The following is a 27,985-nucleotide window of genomic DNA, read 5'->3' as shown; positions in this document are numbered from 1 at the left end:
TGTCAAAATTAGTAAGCGAAACGCAGTTGCGCAGAAAATTTTGATGGCATATAGTAGCTGTATTTAGGAAGATCCTATCGTTTCGGACGACGCGTCTTGTAAGCAGAGATACTTATTTCGGTATAGGAGGCAGTGGGAAAAATCGCTAAAGTTAATGATTGGCAAGCGGTGTGTTGTGATATTTGTTTATAATATTTGTATGTAAATTATACAGACGTGTTTCATTTTATGAAAACATTTCACCGGTACTCTTACATTCCAATAGCAACTGCTACTTCTCTGTTCGTATACTGAAAGAACGATGATGCCTCCAGCGACAGAAAATGGGCAGTATGAGTGTAGGCTGATTCCAGAACGTTGAGAAGGAAGTATTATAAATTGTGTGAATACATGCAATAGCGCAAAATGAAATAACTTTGTTATTTGCTCAGGAGTCTTCAGCACCTCCGTACTCTGTTTAGACCGTGTGTGTGTGTGTGTACCTTTCCGTTTAAAAGGTGACTGGCTGGATCAATGAAAGAAGGAATTGCGTAGGTGATGCTCCCAGTGGAAAGTAGGGATGTACATCAAACTAAAAAAGAAGTTCAGTTTAGTGTTACTTGTGTAATGTAGAGACTGCGCAAGCTGTAAGAGCAATTACAGGTGTGAGGTAAGCTTTTAGGATTAACTGTTTACAGTGTCTTCACCGTTATAAAGTTGATGATGGCACTACACTTTAGTGGTAGTAAATGATCAGGTAAAGCCTATAGCAAATCACACAGTCTGAAAATTGTGATTGTGTAGTTAGCGTAATATTTTAGGGCCTATAAAAATTGTTATGGGCTGGACAAGTGACGAAGAAGGTGAAACTTCAGCCCATGCATCGGAATCAGACAGCCTTGAAGATTTGCGACCACTAAAAAAGGCAAGATATGTGTGGCAGATTAAAGGAAAATATCACCTAAAAAAGTCAGAGGAGGAACGTTCAGTTATACGAGGAGGCCCTGTACGTTGCACATGCAGTGAGTTTCCAAGTACAAGTAAAGATGCACATGTGATTGATCAGCCTCCAGATAGGAAGCCAACAGTATCTGTAAATCCATTCTTTGGCATTTACCCAGTGGAGATGCCACAACCTCACACACAAAATGTATGGCAGCTACACAGGTAATCAACTTATTTTTATTTCAGAGTTCATGTAACTATTGCAGAAGTTAAATTTAGGACATGAATGCAATCATGCGTCCTTTGAATGGCTTTTAATACAATAGTTGCTTGTCTGTATTACTGATTATTTATTGGTATTTTTAAATACAGAAAATATCTTTATCCATCTGTGGCTCAGGTGGAGCAATTGTAAACGATTTTGAGAAGTTCTGACTTTGATTTGAAGTAATTACTAGCTTGCTAAATTTAAACATAGACCTGAAATACAAGCACTGCTCTTGGATTCATTCATCTGTTGTTTCTAACTGACATTATAACAAGTTGACATTTACCCCATGTGTTCACTTTTACCCCACTGGGTCAGAGGTAAAAGTAAACTGCAATATCATATTGTGGACTGAGTATTGATTTGCTGTCAAGGGTAACGAAGCCAACACTTTTCTACAACTTTTGAACATTTCCCTGAATAATTGTACCATTTTTCAATTACCCCAACCAATACGTAATGGAAGTTCCAAAATGAGCAATTTTTGAAAGGAATTTGTTACAAATCCCAAAATAAGCAATTTTGAAAGAAAGTTATCAAACAACATTAAAACTGAGGCAGTACACGTAAAGAGAACACAAAAATATATGGCAAAGCTTTTTTTCCTCATTTGATTTTAAGAGGCAAACACACATTTGTCAAGAGGTTGTAGTCTGTCAAGTAAATGACACGGCGAGCACACTAAACAAGTTATTTTGTATTGCCATTTCCACTGGTCGTAGACTAACATGGCTAGCATGCCCATCAAATGTTGAAAATGGCACTTTGACTGCATACATACAATATTTCTCTATACAAGTCATAAAATCTGTAGTGAACCAATGACGAACCATAGCCTTCCCCATCAACCCATTTGTTGAAGCAGCAGCGTAGTTTTCCTGGGTAGGTATTGCTCAGACATTCATCAACTCTGAACTGCCCCACCCTTACATACTTTCAGTGGTGACAAGTAAGAGTGTTCTGCTGCATCACAGGCCACAAAAGGTTGTTGAGTCTCTACCTGATGCAGCATACACCCTATTCAGTTCCTTTCCCAACAGCTCCTACTCAAGTTGGATCAGTGCCAAATCCAGACTCATCGCAGTTCATGACAAAGCATGATTTCCACTAATATTTTAGCTCACATATTTAATACAAATTATTCAGTTCATTGTAGAAGGTCTAAATTACAAATGAATCTCTGGTATTCTTTTGGCACTTCTGAAGGTGCTCAGGTTTCTCCAAAGAAATACACATGTTGTGTTTCATAAAGGCCTGATACCATGTGGAGGAAGATCTTGGGGATGCTCAAGGCCTAATTTATTCAGTTGTACCCTTTGACCTAAAGAAATTAGAACAAAACTATGCAAGTCCTGTAGAAACATCAGATTTAATTCTGGACTCTCAGAAAAATATAAATTCCACCCTCGGTGGTGTATGACTGATATTATTATAACACTATGCACAACCCCATGACACATTGTTTATGGTGTAGGCCTAACTGCAATACAGACACTTTTTAATGTAGGTCCTTGGCATTTTTCAAAATATTATATGGAATATCATCATCATCATACCATTTTACAATCTCCACTCAGTATCTTTACGCAATTACCCCACTTTGTAATTTTGTAGGGGATAGTGTTAAACATGCAGTCATTTTTATTGAGTGTGAAATTAAGTAATTCCAGTATTATAATCTGATTCAGGACTGATAAAATAACTCTATAAACCATAGATGTGTTCAACTTACCAATAGATAAAGGAAAAAAAAATACAATTTTCTTTCTTCCGAAGTCTTGAGCTAACAAACTGGTAGACACATCAACATAAAAAAGCCCACCAGTGTCATTCTGTGGTAACTCATATTATGAAGTTATTTTTATAAATCAAAACATTCTTTATACAGAAAGTTCCATAAACCTGTACCGCAATAATTGTTACATTATTATATTTGAAGAGTCCAGGGAAAACATGACGAGAGTCCAGTAAACAAAATTTTTAGAAAAAAAGTGGTTTTAATTTTCAAACAAAATTACTGGATCCTAAACAAAAAATAAGTATTATGATGTTACACTGACAAATAACATGTCTGGCACATTTTATTATGTAGGTAGACTTTTTACATTAATGTAGTATATAAAAATAAGAATAAGAATCTTTATTAGCCGTTCAGTATTTTCTTATACAATGGGCTTCGTCAATAAGTTCAATTACAGTATAAAGATGGTTACATTCTCATAACAATGTATATATAAATCGTATGAAATTTAGTGTAGTACAATAGCACACATTTGGAATTTTATATATTATTAATTTTACAATAAAAAGGAAAACATTATACAGATTTATATTAAGCAGGGAGTATTCATGTTGATGACACTATGTCATTATCATATACATGTTGATAACACTATGTCATTATCCTAAGCTATTGATACAAATTTAGGTCCTACTACAGGCAAGTTGTTAGTTAGGGTGGTCTGGGTAGGTGGGTGGGTGGCTGTGGCTCGGGGTGGGGTGGGTGGTTTATTTTGTTGTATAGTATTTGTTTGTTTTTTGTTTTAGTTGTGGAGGATCTATTTTGTTGAAGTTTTTGTTGAGTAGTAGTGTGTGATTGAAATTTTTTTATGTTGCATTTGGTTTTTGTTTGTGTTTTTTATTTTGGGGTCAGGGGGGGGAGGTTGAGGTGTGGGTGGGTTGGGTTTTTCTTTTGGTTTAGTATTTTTTCATTGGTTTGCGCGTGTGTGTGTGTGGTGTGTGTGTGTGTGTGTGTGTGTGTGTGTGTGTGTGAGATTGTGGTGGCCAATCTAGTTTGTGGGGCTGGAACTTTCTTGTGGTAAGTTCTCATTTTTTTTGTTTTTGGCGTATGTGTTGTGTATTGGGGTATAGGGAAGTGTTTCATTGAAATTTGTGGCTGTGAAGGTTGGTATTGGTATTGGGAGATGTTTTTGAGTTAGATAGGTCAAGGGTAGTGGTCGATCCTAATTTATGGGATCGGGACCTGCTGTAGATATGTGTAGGTAGAGGGAAGTGTTTGTTCGTAATGTTTGGCGGTGCATTTTGATTTTTGTATTGGGAGATGGGATCGGGAGCTGCTGTTGAGCTATATAGGTGAAGGGAAGTGTTCGATCCCAATTTATGGGATCGGGAGCTGCTGTAGATCTATATAGGTCAAGGGAAGTGTCCGATTCTAGATAATATTGTTTTGTGGTATTTGGTGAGTTTTGTGATGTCGATTTTTTTCGTCGTTTTGTGTGGTTTTGTATGAGGGTGGGCGGCTAAATTTGTTTATATTTAGTTTCTCCCCACCCAAAACCCCCCAATTTCCCACGCTTGTCCCGTTAGAGTCATAAGGCTTTTTGTGAAACGTGTGTGTGTGTGTGTGTGTGTGTGTGTGTGTGTGTGTGTGTGTGTGTGTGTGTGTGTGTGTGTGTGTTTCGATGTATTTTCGTCTTTATGATACGTATGCAATGATTTTATATCCGCCATATTGGAATTGTCGTTTATGGTCATTTCCGCCATATTTGTGATGTCATGGGTCAAAGCGGACACGCTTCTGTATGTCCCTGAATTGATAAAAGTTGTATCGTCTGCATAGAGGACTGTTTTACAGGGTAAATACTGTGGCATATCATTAACATACACTAAAAACAGGAAGGGCCCAAGTATGGAGCCCTGTGGCACACCTCTTTTTATTGTTTGTGTGTTTGACATTATAATTGATTAATGTCACAAAAATGTCGGCAAAAAAGATGACTGCCTGTTAATTTGTAGTGAAATCTATAAATATATTGTTTGTGTGGTAGTTTTTGAAACAGTTAAAATGTCACTTGATATAAATTGGCCCACATCATTACCTGAAACTAATACGGGGAGCGATGCATAAAATTTTTGGGCTTTGACAGGGCAAAACTTTTTCAGGTGCTGAAGGTCATCAAACATTGCTTTTGGAACAGGTGTAGGTCCATCAAATGCTTGTTGAGAAAGGTGAAGGCAGCTGTCAGGTAGAGACCCATAAGAATTGCCATCACATTAGAAGGAGAATTTAACAATGTTTTCACAGAATCAGTTGCATTGCCTGCTTTTTACATGAGACCAAACTTGGCGTTTGATAGCTCCACCAATTCCATCAACTGGCCCCTTCCTGTAAGAAGTTGCAAAGTACTTTCACGTTATTCTTTTGCCATGACTCTTACTTAGAACTTTCAGAGCCTCTGCAGTATATCTATTTTTAAGTTAGGAAGCAGAACCATCTTACCAGATTGTAACTTCAATATTATTTGATAGTTCTTCAAGAAGTCTATCAACATCTGGAACGACAGTGTTTTTTGTGTGGTCTAGATTATCAGATACCAACACATGGGGGGCAGAAGTACCTGAATGCCAAATCAAGGAGTGCACATTGATTCCGCATGAGCATCTGAGACCCTTTATGAAATTTCGTAGACTTGTTTCGGGAGCAAGTGGCAACAATGCGTGCTTCAAATAGTGTCTGTATGCATTGGACAACTTAATTTTTAATAGCACATTGTCCAGAAGACACTCATTATCATACCGATTACCTTATTGTTTTTCAGTTGGCATATTTTTATCATAGAGTCTACTCTGATGTTCTGTTTCTTACAGAGTTTACAATGATCTAGGAGATTTGACTCAGCCGTCTTGCGCTGTTCATCTGAGAGCTTCTTTCATAGAAGATTTATTTAAGCAGTCGGTGTTCTTTGTTTATTATATAATAGCACAATTTATAGTTTCTTACTCTGTAATGATCATTTTAATGAAATTACTGCTGCATCCGGTACCGTTTCATTCCGTAAATTTTCTTTGATATAAGAAACTGAGAGACATCGTAACTTCTCGTTCAGTGTTTTGTTTGCCACAACTTCTCACTTGCGAGTGTTGTACTGGCGAATTTCGATAAATATTTCGGTAAATTTGGAAATAGATGAGGAACTGCTCCTGGTTTTAGTGACCACCTTGGTCTTGGCATTTTAACTTGTTTACCGTTGATGACAAACAAGTCTGTTTATGTGATAAGTTCCACAGCGAAATGTGAATCTCACACATAACAATGAGAGTCACATCTCTGTCTTTCCGAGGTATTGCTCTCATCGATTGGAAAATTCTACTTTGTTTTTTGGAGGTCTAAGAAAAAAATTACTTACTTTCTGTGTAGCCAGATATGCATGCTGGGACGACACAGTGAGGCATTGTTTGTTGCTCTTCTTATTTTAAGATGGGTAACTGTAACTCCGAACACCACTTTATTACTGCAGCCTTCAACTGCAACGTTTACTCACAACACTTTTAAACAAACACACTAAATAAGGACAGACACTACCAACACACACCTTCTGATACGGCAAAGTTAGCTTAACTTGAATCTCAATCGACAGTGCTGCTCTTAGTCCACCCCCCTCCTCTCACCTGCAACCCCCCCCCCCACCACCACCCCACCCCACCCCCCCACACACACACACTTCTTTTACCTATTCTCCACACACACTTCTTTTACCTATTCTCCAAACATCACAAATCCACCCCTACAGGTCTCTCTACTGGTACAGTGCTGGCACCTTTGTTGACCAACACTTCCAAACTAATGGATACCAACCTTCCTAATGTCCTTGTGCTACAAAACCCACAACCTCTTTCTTAACCCTCCTACCCAGTCACTTTCTGACCCATAATTATTTCCCTTTCGAAAGCCAAATCTATCAACAGATGAGTAGTATTGCCATTGGTACTCACATAGCACCATCCTATGCCAACTTACTTATTGTAGTTGACCTGTTTGGCCCAAGGTTACTTTACCATTTAACGAAGGTATTTATATACGGAACAAGCTTGACAGTACGAAAGGATTGACTTTTTTCAGGCTCATAAACATTTTATTTTTATCTGTTATTACTTTTATGTTGTAATTTTGTGTACTGACACTTTCCATGACTTTGGACATTTGCTCCTCAATTTGGTCCTATGGAACTTGATGTGTAAATTAAATATCAGTCCTCACTGTACTTTGCCCCTACAGGTAATCCCCTACTTTATGCTGTTGCCCATCTCCCACAAAGCAGATGAGGGGTTGGACATGTGGGAGACTGGCTACATCTGCTGTCTAGTAATGGGATAACTTGAGGTGTTTTTCGTATTGTGGGTTGACTGTAAGTGATCGATGTATTGTGAGATGCCAAGTCTTTAAGTGTTCCCCATGTGATAACAGTTACCTTCTTTCCTGTATTTCCTGGGCACCATCTTGTTTTCTCTTGATGTTGTGGTCCTGCTACGCAGTGCCACATATTTAACCACTGACTTTGTTTCCAGTATGCAGAGGAGTGTGGCCTATAAGACAGCTTGAAGATTTAAGTAACTCACTATGAAATCACAAAATGCTGTTTCCATTATTCTTCTGTATTCAAATTTGTTATCAGCTCACAACTGATAATTAATAATGCTTTTCAGACAACATGTTCATACATGATGCTTCAATGCTTCACCAAATCCATAAGTTCATACTTAACTTGAGATATTCCAGCATAGACTTTAAACAACAACATTCATTTTTGTTTAATGCTTGACCATTGTCATCAGATCCCTTTCTTCTTTGGAGTCTACGGCACCCCCAAAGCACGACTGCAAAGTGCAAGTGACCCCTCACTGGCCAGTCCAAATTATGCATCTGTCGTCGGTAACATGCCCACATTTTTCTCTCTTATATCTGCACATAAATTCGAACAGATCCAGGCACAGTAGATGGTCTTTACTCTACTGCTAACTGAAGTCACATTTTTCACATGCACATCTTTTATCAATCCAGTAAAAGGAAAGCGAGATATTTTGCTTTGCTTTATAGCAAGATGTACCACTACAGATTCCCCCACTAAGATCAAAGCTGCTGGTGGAATAACCTAAACAACTAGAGACAATGATATGATGTGACTTACCGAACGAAAGCACTGGCAGGTCGATAGACACACAAAATTCAAGCTTTCGCAACAAACTGTTGCCTCATCAGGAAAGAGGGGAAGGAGAGGGAAAGATGAAAGGATGTGGGTTTTAAGGGAGAGGGTAAGGAGTCATTCCAATCCCGGGAGTGGAAAGACTTACCTTAGGGGGAAAAAAGGACAGGTATACACTCGCGCGCACACACACATATCCATCCACACATATACAGACACAAGCAGACATATTTAAAGACAAAGAGTTTGGGCAGAGATGTCAGTCGAGGCGGAAGTGAAGAGGCAAAGATGATGTTGAATGACAGGTGAGGTATGAGTGGCGGCAACTTGAAATTAGCGGAGATTGAGGCCTGGTGGGTAACGGGAAGAGAGGATATATTGAAGAGCAAGTTCCCATCTCCGGAGTTCGGATAGGTTGGTGTTGGTGGGAAGTATCCAGATAACCCGGACGGTGTAACACTGTGCCAAGATGTGCTGGCCGTGCACCAAGGCATGTTTAGCCACAGGGTGATCCTCATTACCAACAAACACTGTCTGCCTGTGTCCATTCATGCGAATGGACAGTTTGTTGCTGGTCATTCCCACATAGAATGCATCACAGTGTAGGCAGGTCAGTTGGTAAATCACGTGGGTGCTTTCACATGTGGCTCTGCCTTTGATCGTGTACACCTTCCGGGTTACAGGACTGGAGTAGGTGGTGGTGGGAGGGTGCATGGGACAGGTTTTACACCGGGGGCGGTTACAAGGATAGGAGCCAGAGGGTAGGGAAGGTGGTTTGGGGATTTGATAGGGATGAACTAAGAGGTTATGAAGGTTAGGTGGACGGCGGAAAGACACTCGTGGTGGAGTGGGGAGGATTTCATGAAGGATGGATCTCATTTCAGGGCAGGATTTGAGGAAGTCGTATCCCTGCTGGAGAGCCACATTCAGAGTCTGGTCCAGTCCCGGAAAGTATCCTGTCACAATTGGGGCACTTTTGTGGTTCTTCTGTGGGGGATTCTGGGTTCGAGGGGATGAGGAAGTGGCTCTGGTTATTTGCTTCTGTACCAGGTCGGGAGGGTAGTTGCGAGATGCGAAAGCTGTTGTCAGGTTGTTGGTGTAATGGTTCAGGCATTTCGGACTGGAGCAGATTCGTTTGCCACGAAGACCTAGGCTGTAGGGAAGGGACCGTTTGATGTTGAATGGGTGGCAGCTGTCATAATGGAGGTACTGTTGCTTGTTGGTGGGTTTGATGTGGACGGACGTGTAAAGCTGGCCATTGGACAGGTGGAGGTCAACGTCAAGGAAAGTGGCATGGAATTTGGAGTAGGACCAGGTGTGTGTGTGTATATATATATATATATAAAAACAAAGATGATGTGACTTACCAAATGAAAGTGCTGGCAGGTCGACAGACACACAAACATACACACAAAATTCAAGCTTTCGCAACAAACTGTTGCCTCATCAGGAAAGAGGGAAGGAGAGGGAAAGACGAAAGGATGTGGGTTTTAAGGGAGAGGGTAAGGAGTCATTCCAATGCCGGGAGCGGAAAGACTTACCTTAGGGGGAAAAAAGGACAGGTATACACTCGCGCACACACACACATCCATCCACACATATACAGACACAAGCAGACATATTTAAAGACAAAGAGTTTGGGCAGAGATGTCAGTCGAGGCGGAAGTGAAGAGGCAAAGATGATGTTGAATGACAGGTGAGGTATGAGTGGCAGCAACTTGAAATTAGCGGAGATTGAGGCCTGGTGGGTAACGGGAAGAGAGGATATATTGAAGAGCAAGTTCCCATCTCCGGAGTTCGGATAGGTTGGTGTTAGTGGGAAGTGACCAGATAACTCGGATGGTATAACACTGTGCCAAGATGTGCTGGCCGTGCACCAAGGCATGTTTAGCCACAGGGTGATCCTCATTACCAACAAACACTGTCTGCCTGTGTCAATTCATGCGAATGGACAGTTTGTTGCTGGTCAATCCCACATAGAAAGCTTCACAGTGTATGCAGGTCAGTTGGTAAATCATGTAGTTGCTTTCACACGTGGCTCTGCCTTTGATCGTGTACACCTCCCGGGTCACAGGACTGGAGTAGGTGGTGGTGGTGGGAGGGTGCATGGGACAGATTTTACACCGGAGCGGTTACAAGGGTAGGAGCCAGAGGGTAGGGGAGGTGGTTTGGGGATTTGATAGGGATGAACTAAGAGGTTACGAAGGTTAGGTGGACGGCGGAAAGACACTCTTGGTGGAGTGGGGAGGATTTCATGAAGGATGGATCTCATTTCAGGGCAGGATTTGAGGAAGTCGTATCCCTGCTGGAGAGCCACATTCAAAGTCTGATCCAGTCCCGGAAAGTATCCTGTCACAAGTGGGGCACTTTTGGGGTTCTTCTGTGGGAGGTTCTGGGTTTGAGGAGATGAGGAAGTGGCTCTGGTTATTTGCTTCTGTACCAGGTCGGGAGGGTAGTTGCGGGATGCGAAAGCTGTTTTCAGGTTGTTGGTGTAATGCTTCAGGGATTCCGGACTGGAGCAGATTCGTTTGCCACGAAGACCTAGGCTGTAGGGAAGGGACCGTTTGATGTGGAATGGGTGGCAGCTGTCATAATGGAGGTACTGTTGCTTGTTGGTGGGTTTGATGTGGATGGACGTGTGAAGCTGGGAATTGGACAGGTGGAGGTCAACGTCAAGGAAAGTGGCATGAGATTTGGAGTAGGACCAGGTGAATCTGATGGAACCAAAGGAGTTGAGGTTGGAGAGGAAATTCTGGAGTTCTTCTTCACTGTGAGTCCATCATGAAGATGTCATCAATAAATCTGTACCAAACTTTGGGTTGGCAGGCCTGGGTAACCAAGAAGGCTTCCTCTAAGCGACCCATAAATAGGTTGGCGTAGGAGGGGGCCATCCTGGTACCCATGGCTGTTCCCTTTAATTGTTGGTATGTCTGGCCTTCGAAAGTGAAGAAGTTGTGGATCAGGATGAAGCTGTCTAAGGTAATGAGGAAAGAGGTTTTAGGTAGGGTGGCAGGTGATCGGCGTGAAAGGAAGTGCTCCATCACAGCGAGGCCCTGGACGTGCGGAATATTTGTGTATAAGGAAGTGGCTTCAATGGTTACAAGGATGGTTTCCGGGGGTAACAGACTGGGTAAGGATTCCAGGTGTTCGAGCAAGTAGTTGGTGTCTTTGATGAAGGATGGGAGACTGCATGTAATGGGTTGAAGGTGTTGATTACGTAGGCAGAGATACATTCTGTAGGGGCTTGGTAACCAGCTACAATGGGGCAGCCGGGATGATTGGGTTTGTGAATTTTAGGAGGAAGGTAGAAGGTAGGGGTGTGGGGTGTTGGTGGGGTCAGGAGGTTGATGGAGTCAGGTGAAAGGTTTTGTAGGGGGCCTAAGGTTCTGAGGATTCCTTGAAGCTCCGCCTGGACATCAGGAATGGGATTACCTTGGCAAACTTTGTATGTAGTGTTGTCTGAAAGCTGACGCAGTCCCTCAGCCACATACTCCCGACGATCAAGTACCACGGTCGTGGAACCCTTGTCCGCCGGAAGAATGACGATGGATCGGTCTGCCTTCACATCACGGATAGCCTGGGCTTCAGCAGTGGTGATGTTGGGAGTAGGATTAAGGTTTTTTAAGATGGATTGAGAGGCAAGGCTGGAAGTCAGAAATTCCTGGAAGGTTTGGAGGGGGTGATTTTGAGGAAGAGGAGGTGGGACCCACTGTGACGGAGGACGGAACTGTTCCAGGCAGGGTTCAATTTGGATAGTGTCTTGGGGAGTAGGATTAGGATCATTTTTCTTCATGGCAAAGTGATATTTCCAGCAGAGAGTACGGGTGTAGGACAGTAAATCTTTGACAAGGGCGGTTTGGTTGAATCTGGGAGTGGGGCTGAAGGTGAGGCCTTTGGATAGGACAGAGGTTTCGGATTGGGGGAGAGGTTTGGAGGAAAGGTTAACTACTGAATTAGGGTGTTGTGGTTCCAAATTGTGTTGATTGGAATTTTGAGGTTTTGGGGGGAGTGGAGCCGGAAGTGGGAGATTGATTAGATGGGAGAGACTGGGTCTGTGTGCAATGAGAGGAGGTTGAGGTTTGCTGGAAAGGTTGTGAAGGGTGAGTGAGTTGCCTTTCCGGAGGTGGGAAACCAGGAGATTAGATAGTTTTTTGAGGTGGAGGGTGGCGTGCTGTTCTAATTTGCGGTTGGCCTGTAGGAGGATGCTCTGAACAGTCGGCAACTCTTTGCCTTTAAATATGTCTGCTTGTGTGTGTGTGTGTGTGTGTGTGTGTGTGTGTGTGTGTGTGTGTGTGTGTGTGTGTGTGTGTGTGTGGAATTTGTGTGTGTGTGTGTGTGCGCGCGCGCGCGCGCGCCCCCACACACACACACACACACACACACACACACACACACACACACACACACACACACACATAAATTCCACAAACAGGGGCACAGTAGATGCTCTTTACTCTTCTGCTAATTAAAGTAACATTTTTCAATTGCACATTTTTCATCAGTCTAGCAAAGGAAAGTGAGATGTGTTGCGCGCGAGTGTATACCTGTCCTTTTTTCCCCCCTAAGGTAAGTCTTTCAGCTCCCGGGATTGGAATGACTCCTTACCCTCTCCCTTAAAACCCACATCCTTTCGTCTTTCCCTGTCCTTCCTTATTTCCTGACGAAGCAACCATTGGTTGCGAAAGCTTGAAATTTTGTGTGTGTGTTTGTGTGTTTTTTTATTGTGTCTATCTACCAGCGCTTTCCCGTTATATAAATATAAATAACTATATAAATAACAACTGATAATTAAAAAAGCTTTTCAGACATGTTCATAGATGGTGCTTCAATGCTTCACCAAAACCGGTTTGTACTTAACTCAAGATAGCCTGGCATAGACTCTGTATGGCAACCATTTTTCATTAGTGCTTGACCATTGTCAACAGACCCCTTTTTTTCCTTGGAGTCCACAACACTACCCAAAGCAAGACTGCAAAGTGCAAGTAACCCATGACAGGCGAGTCCAAATTATGCATCCACTGTCGCTTTCTGTGCTGTGCCTCCATTTTTCTTTCACCTGTCTGCACATAAATTCCACAAACAGGGGCACAGTAGATGCTCTTTACTCTTCTGCTAATTAAAGTAACATTTTTCAATTGCACATTTTTCATCAGTCTAGCAAAGGAAAGTGAGATGTGTTACTATGCTTTATAGCAACATGTACCACTACAAACTGTGCAACACAGCAACACTTGCTGCTCTTGAAAATAGCCTGTAAGGTCAAAATTGGCCAATTGTGCAAAATATAATTAAATGAATACTTCTCAAAAACAGCTGAGGTGAAAAACTTCAAAATGTATCCTATACATCTCACCCATAAACAGATCTCCCATGCCAGCTCCTCATCAGACACTAGTAGACCTGTTAGCCAGCACTCCTTCGATCACCCCGTAAGACCCTGGCCTTGAAAAGCTCAACAACATCCTTCACCAGGGTTTTGGCTACCTTCGTCATGCCCTGAGATGACAGATATCGTATCCAAAATCCTACCCACATAACCCAAAGTAGTGTTTCGCCACCCATCCAACCTACAGACTATCCTTGTCCATCCCTATTGCAATCCTGCACCCTATGGGTCATTTCCTTATGAGCAAATCAGTTGCAAGATCTGTCCCATACACTTTCCCTCATCTGCTACCACAGTCCAGTCACAGACGTTTCCAACCCTACAAAAGACAGAGCCACATGTGAAATCGGCCGTGTTGTGTATTAGCTATGCTCAGTTACTGTGGAACATTCTATATGGGCATGGCAAGCAACCAACTCCCTACTCACATGAATGGCCACAGCCAAACTGTGGCAAACCACAAACATGACCATCCAGTTGCCGAACTTGCAATGCACCGAACACAAATGACTTCTGCAGCTACTTCACTGTGTGATCCATTTGGATACTCTCTTCCACTACTAGGTTTTGACCTCAAAAAAAGCATATGACCCTTCTTGGAGGTACAACATCCTTTGCCAACTTTCATGAATGGGGACTATGTGGACACCTGCCACTTCTGATCCAATCCTTTCTCGAGGACCAGCATTTTCGTTATCGCATTGGCGATGCCATGTCTGACTGCTATGTTCAGGAGAATGGGGTGCACCAAGGCGGTGGCCTCAGTGTCACATAGTTTGCCATTGCTATCAATGGCACTTTTTCCACAGTCAGGAGACCTGTCAAATGCTCTTTGTTTGTGGATGACTTTGCAATCTTCTGCCCTTCCACTGATGAGGCAGCTACATCTGACCATTAGGAGGCTGGAAACCTGGACCCAGACAACTGGTTCTAGATTCTCCCCGAGAAGACTACATGTGTCAATTTTAACCATGCTCATTAGAGTTTATTATTTGACTAAATTAACTTGGCTTCCACACCTGAAAGACCTATGAACAAGTGGCTTCCAGTCATTGAATATTTTGAAATGCAGTAGCAGAAAAACATGGGGAGCTGACAGGTCCCTCCTCCAGCAGTTTTATAGGGCATTTGTTCCATGACACTTAGATTATGGCAGCATGGTCTGTGGATTGGCCTATGCTTCCTACCTCAGTATGTTAGATGCTGTCCACCATGAAGGCATTCGGATATTGACTGGAGCCTTTCAGACTAGCCCAGTTCTGGGTCTGTGTGCAGAGGCTGGAGAACCCCCACTCTGGATTCGGTAATGTATCATTTGTCTCGACGGACGCTGAAAATCTCAGCTTGACCTCGGTCGTGGACATTTAGTTCAGTGATCCAACCCACCTTTGAACGACTGTTCAGGAATCGGTCCCATGCGACCAAGCCATTTGGTATACATGCTACAGACACTCTCGGTGATCTGGGTCTCTCAGGCATCAAAATACACAGCCAGGGATGGACCGCATTGCCGCCTTGGCATCTTCAGGGGCCCAAAATGATTTTAAGCTTGACACAGTATAAGAAAACCTGTACTCCAGATTTTGTTGTTACAACTTTTTTCGTCCATTTTAAGTACAGGGTGTTTCAAAAATGACCGGTATATTTGAAACGTCAATAAAAACTAAACGAGCAGTGATAGAAATACACCGTTTGTTGCAATATGCTTGGGACAACAGTACATTTTCAGGCAGACAAACTTTCGAAATTACAGTAGTTACAATTTTCAACAACAGATGGCGCTGCGGTCTGGGAAACTCTATAGTACGATATTTTCCACATATCCACCATGCGTAGCAATAATATGGCGTAGTCTCTGAATGAAATTACCCGAAACCTTTGACAACGTGTCTGGCGGAATGGCTTCACATGCAGATGAGATGTACTGCTTCAGCTGTTCAATTGTTTCTGGATTCTGGCCGTACACCTGGTCTTTCAAGTGTCCCCACAGAAAGAAGTCACAGGGGTTCATGTCTGGCGAATAGGGAGGCCAATCCACGCCGCCTCCTGTATGTTTCGGATAGCCCAAAGCAATCACACGATCATCGAAATATTCATTCAGGAAATTAAAGACGTCGGCCGTGCGATGTGGCCGGGCACCATCTTGCATAAACCACGAGGTGTTCACAGTGTCGTCTAAGGCAGTTTGTACCGCCACAAATTCACGAAGAATGTCCAGATAGCGTGATGCAGTAATCGTTTCGGATCTGAAAAATGGGCCAATGATTCCTTTGGAAGACATGGCGGCCCAGACCAGTACTTTTTGAGGATGCAGGGACGATGGGACTGCAACATGGGGCTTTTCGGTTCCCCATATGCGCCAGTTCTGTTTATTGACGAAGCCGTCCAGGTAAAAATAAGCTTCGTCAGTAAACCAAATGCTGCCCACATGCATATCGCCGTCATCAATCCTGTGCACTATATCGTTAGCGAGTGTCTCTCGTGCAGCAATGGTAGCGGCGCTGAGGGGTTGCCGCGTTTGAATTTTGTATGGATAGAGGTGTAAACTCTGGCGCATGAGACGATACGTGGACGTTGGCGTCATTTGGACCGCAGCTGCAACACGGCGAACGGAAACCCGAGGCCGCTGTTGGATCACCTGCTGCACTAGCTGCGTGTTGCCCTCTGTGGTTGCCGTACGCGGTCGCCCTACCTTTCCAGCACGTTCATCCGCCACGTTCCCAGTCCGTTGAAATTTTTCAAACAGATCCTTTATTGTATCACTTTTCGGTCCTTTGGTTACATTAAACCTCCGTTGAAAACTTCATCTTGTTGCAACAACACTGTGTTCTAGGCGGTGGAATTCCAACACCAGAAAAATCCTCTGTTCTAAGGAATAAACCATGTTGTCTACAGCACACTTGCACGTTGTGAACAGCACACGCTTACAGCAGAAAGACGACGTACAGAATGGCGCACCCACAGACTGCGTTGTCTTCTATATCTTTCACATCACTTGCAGCGCCATCTGTTGTTGAAAATTGTAACTACTGTAATTTCGAAAGTTTGTCCGCCTGAAAATGTACTGCTGTCCCAAGCATATTGCAACAAACGGTGTATTTCTATCACTGCTCGTTTAGTTTTTATTGCCGTTTCAAATATACCGGTCATTTTTGAAACACCCTGTACATACCACAGTTTTATCATTGTTTAAACAGATGGATCCCAGCAAGAGAATGCTCTTGGTTGTTCTGCTGTTTTCCCTGATCGGGTTTTTGAAGTGCATCTTTCAGAAAAATTTACAAATTATGATGAAGAATTATATGGTATTCTGATGTCACCGGAGATTGTTCAGACATTACCGTACAGGTTTCTTGTCCTTTCAGACTCTCTTAGTGCACTGCAAGCACTTCACCAAGTGTAACCTCATCCATGACTCCTTACAGCAGCTCCAACGCCATGGCAAGGTGGTGGTTGCTGGGTGCCTGGCCACATTGGGATACAGGGCAATGACATAGCCGACAAAGCTGCCAAGGAAGCACGTTGGGAGAGTGTTGTCCATAAATGTCCCATCCCATTGCACGCCATCATCTCATTTTCTGACAGATGCATCAGTGGGAGACTGAATGGTTGCAGGTGACAGACAACAAACTGTGGTCATTCAAATCGACCACAAAGGCATGGCGGACTTCCATGTCAGCCTCACCGCTGGAAGGAGTTTCTGCTTACCAGACTGTGCATCGGGTATAGCCCTTTAACACATGGCTTCCTCCTCCGGTGGGAGGAACCACCACTCTGCGAAGTTTGTGGCATGCCGCTTTCAGTTCAGCATATTGTGGCTATGCGTGTCCTACATACTGATATTAGGGCAGCCCTCAGTCTCGCTGGAGACCTGCCAACTATCCTCGCAGATAACGATTCCAGTGTTACAAGGGTGGTGAAATTTTGTGAACTGTCATGCCTCATCCCTAAATTGGTGGGAAAGTGCGGAAGACTTAAACTGCTCTGCATGTGGGGACAGCCTTCGTCCCCACTTGTGAGATTCGCATGCTGAATTCTTGTCAGGGCGCTGATGACCATGATGTCGAGCACCCCCTCAACCCAAATCAGCACTAGGTAGGAATCTGTTTCCAGCATTTCTTAAGCTCTACCAGTTCTTTTGACCTAAACTTCCACTAACCTGTTTCCCACTGCCTCAGCTTATCTTTTTCATTCTCTTTTCTGTCCACATCACTCCTTCGCTGTCCAGTTTGTGTACTGTCTCTTCGGTCCCCATTCGTCCTCTCATTTCCTCCCCTGCCTCCCCCTAACCACTCCATCTTTCTGTCTCTCATACACTCTCCTCTCTAAACTCATCTCAGGCAACTGCAGAGTGATCTGTGGAAAGATATAGCTCACACTATCCAACTACCCCCTCCCGCCTTGTGCATTCCTCCCAGGGGGCCCACAGCTCTTTTCTGGATACGTGTGTGGCGTGCTCAGGTCCCCAAGTTATTGCAGCCTTTCTTCTTTACTGGGTTGCTTTACCTTCCTCTTCCTTCTCCTTCCCTGTCCTTAATCTTTCACTTAGCCCCTTCCTTTCCCTCTCTTGGTGTTCTTATTTATGTCGGCCGAACTAGCCTCCAGACTTCACTTTGTCTTGCAGTTTTGGTTTGTTTGCTTTTCCTCCTCTTTTTTGACTTTCTTTTTCAGGTCCTCCTCACGGGGTTTGAACTTTATCTATAAAGCTGAAATATGTACTGTCAGCCAGATGGGGAAGAACTCCTCCATAGTGTCTTTGGCATGGTTCCTCTCCCCTTCCTCCTCATCCTCTCCTCTCTCATTTCCTCCTACTCTCTCCCCACCAAAGCCCTTTTGCTTTCTTGGTAGGTCACCAGCTTGGTAGCCAGTCCATGTGGTGGGGCTGTTATGTACCCATCTGGCTGAACCCCATGACACCACAAGGATCCTGCTGCTGGTTCCTGCACTGTGAACACCTTGTGCAAGTCTAGGAGTGATTCCCCATCCTTTTGGAGCACCAGAACTCCCAACAACAACCATCCAGACAGGTAGCTGTTGCTGCAGCTGGCTGATACCAATGAAGTGAGCCCCTGTACGGAGTGGGTGGTACCAGGGTCGATGTTTGGCACATGAAGTGTGTTAAGCTCCCTGCCACTCATCTGTGGCTGCGTCTCTTCCTAGGAATAGTTTTGTCTCAGTTCCTGTTTCTGCCTTCCTGGCCTTGCCCTTCTTGGCTACACTCACAAAGGAGGGCCAAGCCCGCCAGCTTGAGGCGAAACCCTTTCCATGGTTCCTAACACATCGACGATAAGTTCAGGGAAGTTGAGTCCTTAAGCAAGATGAGATCTGGCTCCCCCCTTATAAAGACAACATCTACCACTCAGTCAGCCTTCCTCCGTGCCTGTGATCATTTAGGAGACGTCCCAGTGAATATCACTCCTCGCTCAGTATGACACAGGGTTTAATTTTCCATAGGGACCTTATCCTCCAATCCGACTCTCCTCTACCTTTGGATTAGTTACGTCTTCTCCTCTTCTCCCTTCCTCCTTATCCCCATCCTACCTCCCCTCTCCCCTTGCCTCCCTGGCGCCTTCCGTCCCTTCCCATCAAGGAACTGCCCCACCTCTTCCTCTTCAGCCAGAGAAGTCATCCCCTTCCCTTACTGATAATACCGACACCTTCTCTCTCCCTCCGGGGATAGGGCTTCCCTGGCTTCCCATGGGGCTTTGCCACCTCCTCCTCATCCTGAATCAGACACGGTTTTTATAGATGTCAGCCTATCCTCATCAGCGATGACCTCTGACTCAGTGACATGACCTCCCCTTGGCTTTTTTTTGTCTCACCTGGACTCTTGCCACACAACAATCCAGTGGAATGGTAATGGATATTACTGTCAACTACCAGAAATTTAACAACTACTTTCCTCTTATTCTGCATTTTGTCTTGCTCTTCAAGAAATGCGCTCCTGTGATGATAACTCTCCAACATTTCATGATTATCAGGTGCTCTGTCAGAACCTTGATGGCCCTGGGATAGCATCTGGAAGGGTCTGCACTTTGGTTCCCACCGATACCATTAATGACTTGATCCCCCTTCATACCAACCAGGAAGCAATAGCAGAACAAGTGCAAATGACCCCAACAATCACCATTTGCAATGTCTACCCCCCTCCACGTAGGCTGTTTCCTTATGTTGAATTGCCTACTTTAATACAGCATCTCCCACCTCTGTACTTCCTCCTCAGGGACTTCAATGCATTCCAACCCCCTGCGATGGAGTGCCACTTCAACGGGTTGGGGTCTTCTAATTGACCAATTTATTACAGACTTTGATTTGTGTCTCCTCACAAGGGAACCTCCCCATTGCACCCCCCTCAGATTTAGTTACAACTTGGCACAGTGGATAGGCCTTGAAAAACTGAACACAGATCAATCGAGAAAACAGGAAGTAGTTGTGTGTAACTATGAAAAAAATAAGCAAAATATACAAACTGAGTAGTCCATGCGTAACATAAGCAAAATCAAGGACAGTGAGAGCTCAGGAGCGCCGTGGTCCTGTGGTTAGCGTGAGCAGTTGCGGAATGAGAGGTCCTTGGTTCTAGGCCTTCCCTTGAGTGAAAAGTTTAATTTTTTATTTTCAGTTTATGTGACAAACTCTTACGTTTTCATCACTTTTTGGGAGTGATTATCACATCCACAAGAAAACCTAAATCGGGCAAGGTAGAAGAATATTTTTACCCATTCGCCAAGTGTAAAAGTTAGGTGGGTCGACAACATATTCCTGTCCTGTGACGCACATGCCATCTCCAGTGTCGTATAGAATATATCAGACGTGTTTTCCTGTGGAGGAATCGGTTGACCTATGGCCTTGGGATCAAATGTTTTCGGTTCCTATTGGAGAGGCAGGTCCTTTCATCTACTAATCACACGGTTTTGCGGCGCGGTCGCAAAACACAGGCGCTAAACTTATTACAGTGAACAGAGACGTCAATGAACGAACGGACAGATCATAACTTTGCGAAAATAAAGAACATAAATTTTTCACTGGAGAGAAGATTTGAACCAAGAACCTCTCGTTCCGCAGCTGCTCACGCTAACCACGGAACCACGGCGCTCCTGAGCTCCCAGTACCCTTGATGTTGCCTATGTTGCACACGGACTACTCAGTTTGTATATTTTGCTTATTTTTTCATAGTTCCACACAACTTCTTCCTGTTTTCTCGATTGGTCTGTGTTCAGTTTTTCAAGGCCTATCCACTGTGCCAACTTATAACTAAATCTGAGGGGGGTGCGATGGGGAGGTTCCCTTGTCAGTGATAGTTCCCCTACCTACTCCATTACCGCTCATGTTACCTTTTTTGCTATCCATCTCTCAGTCTCCTCCCCTGCTCTCGTGGCTTCCCTGTATTGGTCACCCCATGATGATCTTTGTGACAGTAAGCACTTTCCTGTGATTCTATCATTTGCTGCTGACAGGCCCACATGTTGGGCATTCTGCAGAGCCTTTTTATATGCTGTGAAGTGCAACACCTCTCTCTCGGATCACATTGCTACGTTCATACAAGACGTCTCTGCTACTTTTCTTCCTGCCACTGGGACTGCTTGTCCCCCTATCCACAGGTTTCCCTAGTCCTCGACTGGTACTGTGGTTGACCAAGGAGTAGCAGCTGCTATCCAGGAGTGCTGACAGGAGCTGCAACAATTTAAATGACACCCTTCATAGACCAACCTTATCGCTTTTAAGAATCTCTGTGCTAAGGCTCGCTACCTTGTTAAGCAGAGTAAAAAGGAATGCTGTGAGCACTTTTTTCCTCTCTGGGGATGTACCTTTTCATCGCAGGTTTGGTCCAAGCTCCATTGCCTTCTGGACCACCAGTAACAGTCAACTGTCAAGGGTCTCATCTTACAGGGTGCTCTGTGTACTGGTACATTGTTCCCTGCAGAACACCTCATGAGACACTTTGCGACATCATCAACTTCCTATTACTATACTGCTACCTTTCTCTGGCACAAACACCAAGTTGAACAAACAGCCCTATGTTTCAACCTCCTCCAAGCCAAATCCTGTTATGAACCCATCACTGAATGAGAATTCTTGCAGCTTCTTATTTCTTCACAGGATACAGCCACAGACCGGATTCCATCCACAACCAAATGATCTAACACTTGGATGTTACTCAGAGGCAACATCTCCTCAGGGTCTTAACTGCATTTCACTCACAGGTTCCTTCCCCTTGCAATGGCGAGACAATGTAGTTATCCCCATCCCTAAGCCCGGCAAGAACCCAACATCTCTTGACAGCTACTGCCCGATTAGCCTGATGAATGTACTTTGTAAACTGCTCAAGAGAATGATTAGCTTCCAATTACATTGGATGCTTGAATCTTGGAGCCTTTCGTCTCCGTATCAGTGTGGCTTCTGGGAAGAATGATCTCCAACTGACCATTCACTCAGATTGGAAAGAGCAATGTGACAGGCTTTTACAAACCTCTGGCAGATTGTAGCAGTGTTCTTTGATCTACATAAAACGACAACATGGCTTGGCTTTGTCATATTTTAGTTACTGTCCATGACTGGGGCTTTTCCAGCCCCTTTCAGAGTTTTATCTGCATGTTTTTATCCCTCCAACTCTTTTGGGTTCAGGTTGTCACTTCACTCAACACCCCGCAGGTCCAGGAGAATGGTATCCCGCAGGGTTCTGTGTTAAGTGTCACATTCTTCCTCATCACCATCAATGGGATTTGTGACCTCTGTTGGGCCTCTGGTAACTCCAGCTTTGCAAGTCGACGATTTTTGCAACTGGTGCATCTCCCATTTGGTAGCATCTGCTGAACAGCAGCTTGAAGGCGCTATCCGATGGGCCTCTGCATGGGCACCCTCCCATGGCTTTCAGCTCTCTCCCTCCACAATGCGGGCTATGTATTTTTGCTGTCGACCCGTAGTACACCTGATGCAGAACCTTGTTATGCGACCAGCACATACATGTTGTACCATAGACCCATTTATTGGGCCTTATTTTTGATAAAAAGATGATGTGGCCGCCCCACATTTGCCACTTGAAGACTGCCTGCATGCAGAAGCTTAATACTCTCTGCCTTCTGGTCCAGACATTTTGGGGTGCAGACCCTGCTGCTCTTCTCCGTCTTTACTGCACTCTGGTTTTGTCCAGACCAGATTATGGTTGTCAGGTATACAGCTCAGTGGCTCCTTCCACTCTGAAACTTTGTCACCACATTCAGCATTGTGAGATGCGGCGCGCAATCAGTGCCTTTCACATTAGTCCTGTCAGCAGTCTCCTCTCTACGAATGTGATGGGGCCAATTCCTGGTTTCTTACGCAATCACCATTTGACAATTCCCTGACCATCCTGTGTACCCTGTCCTCTTTGCAACTGTTGGAAGTCTACCTCCTGATATATACCCTTGGATGGAATTGGCAGTTGGAATGTATCATACTTCGGGATCTCCACTCACTGGAATGTGCAATGTGTATTTTCTCCCACACCCCTGCTTGAATGGTGCCTAGACCACAGATTAGAACCGACCTATTTATTAAAAGATCATAAGGTCTCTGTTGCCCTTATGATACTCCAGCATCTTGTACATTCCATTCTTGAAGAGTTTCAGGGTGCCACAATCTTCTACATTGATGATTCTAAAACAGTAGATGGCGAAATACACTTTTACATCTCCTACTGGCATGGCACACCATTTACTGCTGGGATCATGTAGTGTGTTCACAGTAGAGCAGCTAGCCATTAACAGGGCCCTCCATTGTGTTTCTCAGGCCTCTCTCCACAGTGTTTTAATATGTACCAACTCAATGAGTAGCTTGCAGGCTATAGACTTGCTACTCATGTCACTCTTTGCTCTTTGCTATCCATGACCTCCTCTCTGCCCTTGGCTGTGCCACGTGCTCCGTTGTCTTCCTCTGGGTCCGAAGTCATGTTAGCATTCCAGAGAATGAACTGGCTGATTGTTTGGCTAGAGAGGTAGATACTTCTCCTCCATTTCCTTTGATGATTCCAGGTGCAGATATGCGGATACACATCATATCCCTCTTTGCCTGAAAGTGGAATGATACCTGGTGCACTACCACTCCCAGTAATAAGCTCCGCACCATCAAGGAGACTAATGCAGTTTGTCACCTTTCCTTCTGCTGCTCTCGGAAGGAGTCCACTGTCTTATGCCATCTAAGTATTGGTCGTAGAAAGCTCACCCACACTGTGGCTGTGGAGCCAGACTAACGGTATCCCATATACTGGTGGAAAAACCTCTCATTTTAGTCCTTTGTACTAAGTATAGCATTCCAGATTTTTTGTCTTTAATATTAGCAGACAATTCACAGTTGGTTGAACTTGCCCTCAGTTTCCTATGTGAAAGTGGTTTTTATTTTCAGTTATAAGGTTTAGCTCTGCACCTGGAGCAGGGGCAGCTTGTTTGTGGTTAGGGCCTCCCTTCCTGTTTTTTAGGTCTGAGACCCATGACTACTCCCCCATGCAAAGACCACTCTTTTATCCATCGGTTTTTCCAGTTTCTAGATTTGATGTGCCCTTTTATGTCTTCCCCTGTGTGTGTTTTTACTTCTTCACTTTGTAGTGTGACACCTGTGATTGGACCTGCCCACTTCAGTGGACCCTCTATCTTCTGCAAGGGGACTGATGACCTCGCTATTTAGTCCCCTAACCCCCATCTATCAATCAGTTAATCAATTGCTTCGTACATTCTTCCTTACACACTCCCTGCCTCCATCTGCCCAGGCAACCGCTCTCAATAATCGCTGATCAACAGTCAGTCTCACTGCTGTCGCGCGCGCGTGTGTGTGAAGGTGTGCACTTTTGCTAGAAAAAGAGCAAGAGGTTGAAAGCTAGTGTAAGTACTCTTTTCTGTTCTGTTTTTCTGTAAACCTTACATTAAAGTCTCCATTTTGGTAAAATTTGACTCCAGACATACCACACTGTCTAACCTACAAACTTGCTAAGCCCGTTGCATTCATTAATGCACTAGAATCCCACCAAATGGTGAGCACTCTGACAACTTTGTCAGTTTAGACTCGGAATGAGCTCAGTGAACCCAAGGTTCAAAAGATGAAGACCAGCGAAAGCCATCAGTCCTTGTAACCAATAACTTTGTGCAATACACTCTTTAACATTGTGTGAAGTGATGACAGAATGTAGTGTGTCATTGGAGATGGAAGATCTTGTGAATAAAGTTGCTCATAGATGAATAACTCTGCCTGAGTCCACATGTGTTTATCTAGCTGCTTGTGGAACAGACATGGATATCTCTTTCAGACCAAAACCACTAAAGTGAATCACGCAGACCCCTGATCAGAACCACCACCAGACTATGCCAGCTGGCATGTCCTTTCAGCTATAATAGACACCAGGATCAGTTTCCAGAAGGCTTTCAGCCAGCCACGGCTCAGTCTTTCTGTAATACTTATAAACAAGTTGCGGTTGGAACCAGCAGTTATGTTTGGAACCAACAATAGAAGCTCAAGGACAAGAGTGTCTCCCTTGAAGACATTTGTTTTCCACCACATGTTGGAAGCAAACTTTTGAAAGCCCTGGTGGGAAGCAGAATTGTGCAGAGTAATAGTGTTAATGAAAGCAGGAAATGACCTGTGAGAGTGCCGAGATATTGCTCCGTAAGGCTGACTGCCTGAATGTTGAAATAGTTTTGTGGAGTGGTTTGCAGCTTGCAAAATGGAATAGTCAGCCAGCAGCCCTCGTAGATGTATCAGCAATTTTTGGACTGCTTGGGGCAGAGGTGAAATTTCGAAGTGTATTTGTGAAGTTGATAGTCAGTGGCTGAGCAAGTTAGTTTTTCAAGTATTGAAAGCCTACAAGAATTTGGAAGTGTGTTCTCATACATGGATATGGAATTCTGATTGAGTAATTTCCAGTTTTCAGAGTGCGTGCTCATGCTCATTTGCCAGAGGGTTCAGATTAATTGTGGAGACATTAGCTACTCTAAGGTGTGTTTAATGGATGAGGGCTTGGAAAGGTCTAATTGAAACCAACAAATTCCATTTGATTTAGTGGAAACTTGAAGTGTGGTATTTCTTGTGTCTTTCTCACAATTTACTTTCAGCTGTATGCCTGTCGATTAATCATTAGAAGTTGAAGGGAGTCAGCTGGAGGTAGTATTTGAACTGTTAATAGTGTATATTTTCCAGTCTAGGGGTCAGATTGCAGAATCGTTCTTAAACTAGTTGAATTGATGTAGGGCATTTTATTAGTGATGTATGAGTAGTGACAATTGAAGCCCTGTTTTGTGAGTCAAAGTGAGCCTGGCAACCCTTATTTAGACAGGTTTAATTGTGTAGCAGTACAGAGGATTAACCTAGGGATGCCAGTAATTGTTTCTTAGTAAATTTATGGAGTAATACATCACATAGTAAGTCTCTCACACAGCACATAATGAAGAGTGAGTGGTTTGTGGTTGCAGGCACAAGTGGGACATCATGCACAAAGTGGGAGCTCCAAAGATGAGATGAGAGAAATGTTTGAGGATCACCAGGTTATTTTGTCTACCAATCAATATCCAGTGTTCAGATTATGAATCTGCACATGGTACATCCATATCAAAATGAATTTATTGAGCTTAAGAGAGAGACTTACTACAATAAAATCAGTGACATAGGTTCAGAATCTGGCTCAGTGTATTCAATGACAACACCTAAGCAAGCTGAACAGTCCTTAAAATTGCCAAAAGATGGAAGAATTCTCTTTTACATAGAATCCCTGTAACTCCAGCAAAGGTATTGCCACAATATTACGGGTATTGACAAATAATGATTGTTGAGTGAATAGTTTGAAGTAGATGTAACATATGTCAGAAATATTATAATCGCAGCCAATGGCAAGCTTGGAAAGACTGCCTATATTGTGATTTTTCAATTGGCAGAATTTCCCATAGCATCATCCCATTTTTATTTCTGGTCCTTTGCCTTCTCCCAGATCATCTTTGTTCTACTTCTTGCCTTCTCACACCCTTCATGGAAGTATGCCTTTAGTTATTTTTTTATTTATTTCTCAGTGTAAATTTATCATTTTCATTTCTAGATGTCTCATGATGAATCACAAATACATTTGAATCTTTACTTCTATCCTTTCAGATGGCAAGCAAGGCAAGTGGCACGCTGTTTTGTGGACAACACTATAAATCGTGTTCTTGAAGACATGGGCTTGGTACCACTGCCTCCTGGAAATGTTCCTCCTCCACCGCTTCTCGAGGATGGCACAGAGCAAAGTTCAGTGGACAGCAGAGGAGGTGGACATACTGAGCTAGAAGATGAAGCTGTACTTATGGCAATACACAGTCATGGTCTGCAGCGACCTTCCACATTGACTCAGCAGCAGCGTCACCGGCAGACAGTTCCTGTGTGTTCAGCCCCCACAGAGCCTGTGGTAGCTGAACATAGTGATTTCCTGGATGCAGCAGTGGCTGTTGCCATTGAAAAGAAAGGACTTGGTACTTTAGCAGCTGCCACTGCTGCAGCTACTGCCAGTGCTGAAACTGGATGATACAACTGATATGTGTTAAGCACCATACTCTTCCCTCTGCAGTTGCTTTTCAGCGGTTTGAATGACAGAGTTATGGAGATACTAAATGACGGCCAAAGAATTTGTGGAGCCTCTCAAATAGTTTAGCTTTCTTTGTTACAGAGAAATTGATGACCTGCAGTGAAATTAAATGTAAAAAAAAAAAAAGATCTAAATTACTAACTGCTTACATAATTTCAGTGCTCTTTTAATATGAAACGTTAATGTAGCTACTTATAAGGATGTATACTTGAACATATACATGAATGAGAATGCTTGGATGATAGGTAAAATTTTCATTTATATTTTGATAATACCAATTGGGAAGGTAGACAATGAAGAAACATTGCAAAACCAATATTTATTGTTCAGAGCAACCCACTTCACATTATACATCACAGTTCAGTAATGGCAGGTATAGATACTGTACATTAACTTCCTTAGATGATATGTTTGTATACGGGGCACTAATACTGTTCCAATATTGGAACGCACTGGGACAGTTTCATCTGATGATCTCTCACTTAATTGTGTTGAGAAATATTTATAGCATGTAGTTGTGACATACTGTTCCTATGGCTATCTATATTTGTAATTCTTTATTACAGCTACAAATGAAGTTTCTTCTAAGGGCTTCTTTCATATATGGACAGCTTACCTAGGAGCTTTAGATATGCATTTGGAAAAATGTTTTTCTGAGAATATAGTGTGTGATGTTATACTTTACAGTCAGTTGCAGGCATCATAGCAAATTACTAAAAGATGCTACCAGGTATGTGTTATGGGAATTGCAGCAGTGAAAAGGCATGTCATTGCTTTCTTTGCAGTACCAGCAGACAGAATGATTTTTCTGTTTCATCTTGTTCATTGTGACTGCTTTCTGTAAATTTCTGAAACACTTGTGTATACGACTAAGTGAATAAACAGATCTTTGCATA

General features: G+C 43.5%; 1 protein-coding gene across 1 annotated transcript; it reads left to right on the top strand.

The window, feature by feature from the left end:
• LOC126198986 (uncharacterized) lies at nucleotides 1-27,985 on the top strand. The gene is made up of 3 exons (XM_049935655.1): nucleotides 1-649; nucleotides 801-1,146; nucleotides 26,621-27,985. Exons 2-3 carry the CDS (start codon nucleotides 818-820, stop codon nucleotides 27,027-27,029), a joined length of 738 nt encoding a protein of 245 aa, XP_049791612.1. The 5' UTR covers nucleotides 1-649; nucleotides 801-817; the 3' UTR covers nucleotides 27,030-27,985.

Source organism: Schistocerca nitens, chromosome 8, assembly GCF_023898315.1.
Source record: "Schistocerca nitens isolate TAMUIC-IGC-003100 chromosome 8, iqSchNite1.1, whole genome shotgun sequence".
Lineage (NCBI taxonomy): Eukaryota > Metazoa > Arthropoda > Insecta > Orthoptera > Acrididae > Schistocerca > Schistocerca nitens.
This window is presented reverse-complemented; position numbering and strand designations above follow the sequence as displayed.

Excerpts from the sequence above, each read along its gene's own strand:
- LOC126198986 (XM_049935655.1), top strand. The coding sequence starts at position 818 with ATGGGCTGGACAAGTGACGAAGAAGGTGAAACTTCAGCCCATGCATCG. Across the intron at positions 1,147-26,620 it reads AATGTATGGCAGCTACACAG|ATGGCAAGCAAGGCAAGTGG; the intron begins GTAATCAACTTA and ends CTATCCTTTCAG.